The 3,280-nt window shown below is 55.4% G+C and overlaps 1 protein-coding gene across 5 annotated transcripts in view; it reads left to right on the top strand.

Moving 5' to 3' along the window:
- Positions 1-3,280, top strand: part of ETV4 (ets variant 4) — a 13,837-nt gene that overhangs the window by 510 nt on the left and 10,047 nt on the right. The window contains exon 2 of one of the 5 annotated variants that reach the window (XM_015572559.1): positions 1,823-1,898. The exons of the other annotated variants lie outside the window; for them this stretch is intronic. Within the exon in view, the coding sequence (XP_015428045.1) occupies positions 1,823-1,898 (76 nt within the window). The remainder of the gene's footprint in view (positions 1-1,822; positions 1,899-3,280) is intronic. 5 annotated transcript variants of the gene reach the window in all.

The raw sequence follows: 3,280 nt of genomic DNA, 5'->3' as shown, positions 1-3,280 counted from the left end.
GGGGGGGGGGGGGGGGTGCTCTCAACCCCGCTATTCCAACCCAGCCCACTTCCTCTCTCCCCGGCCGCAGAAGCTCTGCAAGCCCCCTCCCCAAGGCCCCGGCCTTCCTGCGGTCCCCAGTGCCCAGCATGGACACTTATATTGATATTTATTTTCTCTACCCCAGCCGGGCTTGTGTAACTAGGCCTGGGGATGAATCAGACCATTGTGTGGGGTATTTGCTTATTTGAATGGAACTTGGCCCCAGGCCCGTTTTCCTGGTTGAAATTTTCATTCGCAAAGTTTGTTTGGCAGCAACCACCAGGCTGAGGTGTGTGTTGGGGTGTTGGGGGGAGGGGTGCGAGGGACAGGAAGATGAGGAGAAAGAGCAATTAATTTGTGACGTATCTTCAGGAGTCGCCAAAACATTGGTTTTTACCTAAACTCTTGGTTTCTCTGCTTCCCAACTCCCAGTGCCAAACAATTTTCTCTCTGAGCCAAAAGAACAACAAACGTTTAAATAATTCTTTTTTGTAGCACTTTGTCAAAGAGGGCTTTGAGCTCCCCCCTTCCCCTAATAGCCTTAATTGTCATTCTGATGGCAACCAAGCCTCCTCCTTTCCTCCTGAATTCCTCTACCCCAGGCAAATGCCCCCACTTGTGTGCCAGTGGGGAGCAGGGCCTTGGTTCAGTGGGGAAGTGTTGGAGGGGGGGGTCTCCTGGTTGGAGTCATTGGTGTGTTTTGATGGGGCCCGAGGGTGTCGCTGATGGGGCTGCAGGTAGGAGGCGAATGGTGTTTGGTCTCAGAAGGAAGGGTTAACACCCCCATCTTAGGGTCCCTTTATTTTAACTCTCTGAAAACCAAGAAACCTTTTCGAAGGCTTTTCTCTTCTTTAGACTCTCCCCAGCCCTCCACCTGGGTATCCTTGGTAATTTTTTTTTTTTTTAAGCTCAAACCCTGCTCCTCTGGAACCCTCTATAAAAGCTTGGTGTAGGAAGGAAAGATTCCTGATTAGATCCTTGGAGGGAGACTGGATCTATCCTGACCACTGTGGTATCCCCCAAAATTATATATGTTACAGAATGAGTATTTAGCATAGAGCAAGTGCTCGAAACACTTTGTGGAATTTGTGGTTCACTGGCGACTCGAGTGCTGGAGGGGCCTGGGGGCTCTGGGGCACTGTGCACATCTCCCAGCTCAGCAAGCCCTGGGTGCCCCGCTGCGAGTTGCAGGCAGAGCTATGCCCGGGCTGCCCATCCTCCTCCCGAGGTTCCGGAGCTGGGCTGGAGCTGAAGAACGCAGAGGTGTCAGTTTCCACGTCTCTCAAAGACTTCCTTTCCCAGCGCCTGATTTCTGTCTGGCTCACCAGGCTCCTTGTCTGTCAGTTGAGGGTCCCAGCGCTCCCCACAGTGGGCAGCTCCCAGGGCTGTGATCAGGGAGTGGGCTCAGAGGTTGGCATTTTGGCAGCAGCTGGTCCATTTGTGCCTGGGTTGGAATGGGAAGGAGAGGAAAATGTTCTCATCTTCTCTCAACCTTGGAAGCCCCACCCCTTGGCGGTGGGGGGCTAGGGACTGTGCGTGTGCCTATGTGCATGTGTCAGCGTGACAGTCAGTGTGTGTGCTCCATGCTGCTGTCCTGCAAGTCTCTGTACATTTAAATCCAGTGGGTGGGGAGGTGGGGGTGGGGATCGTAAGACGGAGAGGGGGGGCTCTGGGATCTCCTTGGTTCCCTCTTCTTCCTTCTGAGGGAGCAGCTCAGGTTCCCAGCTGGCGATGGATGGCCAGGCCTGAGGGGGGGGATGCTGAGGCCGCTTGCTCCTTCTCATTCTCTCTGTGGAGACAGATGCAGCTGCCGGGGCCCTGTCCCCCTGCACCACCCCAGCACCACCCCAGCCTCCTCTCCTGCCTCTTCCCACCAGGTCAGTGACCCCTGCAGCCCAGGGGGAGCTCTGGGGTGGCAGGGAGGGGCTAGCCCCTTTGGAAACTTGCCAGAAATGGGGCGCATCCTTAGGAATGGGGGCCGCAGTCCAACCGCCGTCCCTCAGCCTGAATTTTTCCTACAAACCCAATTTGGAAAGAAGCAGCAGGCCCTTGTAATGTGTATGTGTGGAGGGGGAGATTGTGAAACATTCAGTGGATGCCCAGGTTGGATCCAGGCTGATGTGATTGTGGGCTCGGGTCTGTCCGAGCATCATCGGGGGTGAGTGTGAGTGGGGCTCTGTAGGGGCAGGCCGTTCAGATACCTTTGGGGTTGGGGTTTTTAGACAGAGCGAAGGGGGATGAAGTGAGTCTAAGGGGGCATGTCCGGTTTCGGGGTGCCTGCGATCTGTTGAGTTGCCGGAGAAAGGATCGGGCTGCTGTACGGAAACGCAGGCTCAGGAGGCTGAGCCCACGCCGCGCTGGTTATGGCAAAAGGTGTGTTGCTTTTGGTCCAGAGCTGCTTTCCTGGCTTGTGGGGAACGCTCGGGGGACAAGGACTTGGGTCTCTGTAAGGAACACGGACTGGGCCATCTATGGCCTTTGTGTGAGGCTGGGGTCTGTGGTGTCCCAGAAGCTCTGCAGATGAATTGCAGGGGTCCTTGATCTCTCTGACAGTGTGAAATGTTGGGGTGTGCCAGACACAAAGGATTGTGGATTTTCTAGAAAGAGAATGATCCTCACCTTTTATGAGATTCTCAGAGGTGGGTCTCTGCTCCCCCTTTCATCAGAGTCACTGCCCTCAATCCCCCTCCGAGGTGTCCAGTCCCCTGGCCCTTCGCTTCCCCCCATTGTCTTTGTAAATCCAAGGAGACGCTTTGTGTGAAGGGAGCGCCTGGGGGATGTGTTTTACCCGTGTGCCGCTGTGAAGTAAAAGGACGTAGGGTGTGTGTGGATCCCTGTGTGTGCCCGCCAGTGCCTTAGCATGTCTGTGGGGAGAGATGAGGTTAATCCCATCCCCCAGTCTTTTAGCTACAATACCTCCTTCTACGTATTTCAGTCGCCATCTCTTCTAGAAGGTTCTTGGGGACAGATGTCTGCTCCATAGGTACAGAACTGGTTCCTTCCAGTGCAGAGGGCGGGGGCAGGGTGAGGGTGAGAGCTGAGGCCAGCGTTGACACAGAGGAGCAGAAGCTTTGGGGGATGGCTCCCCGCCTCTCCACTGGGATTCCGTATGTGGCCCCTTCATCCTGCGATGGGGCCCTAGGAAGGGGAGATGGTGATGGGCTTGCATGGTGTTGGTGAGTGGCTGATCTGAGGTGGAATTAGCTGCGTGGCTGGCTTAGCCTTCCAATTCTGGCGCCCTGCTTGGGAAGTCCCCAGG

This window comes from Myotis davidii, unplaced genomic scaffold, assembly GCF_000327345.1.
Source record: "Myotis davidii unplaced genomic scaffold, ASM32734v1 scaffold109, whole genome shotgun sequence".
NCBI lineage: Eukaryota > Metazoa > Chordata > Mammalia > Chiroptera > Vespertilionidae > Myotis > Myotis davidii.
This window is presented reverse-complemented; position numbering and strand designations above follow the sequence as displayed.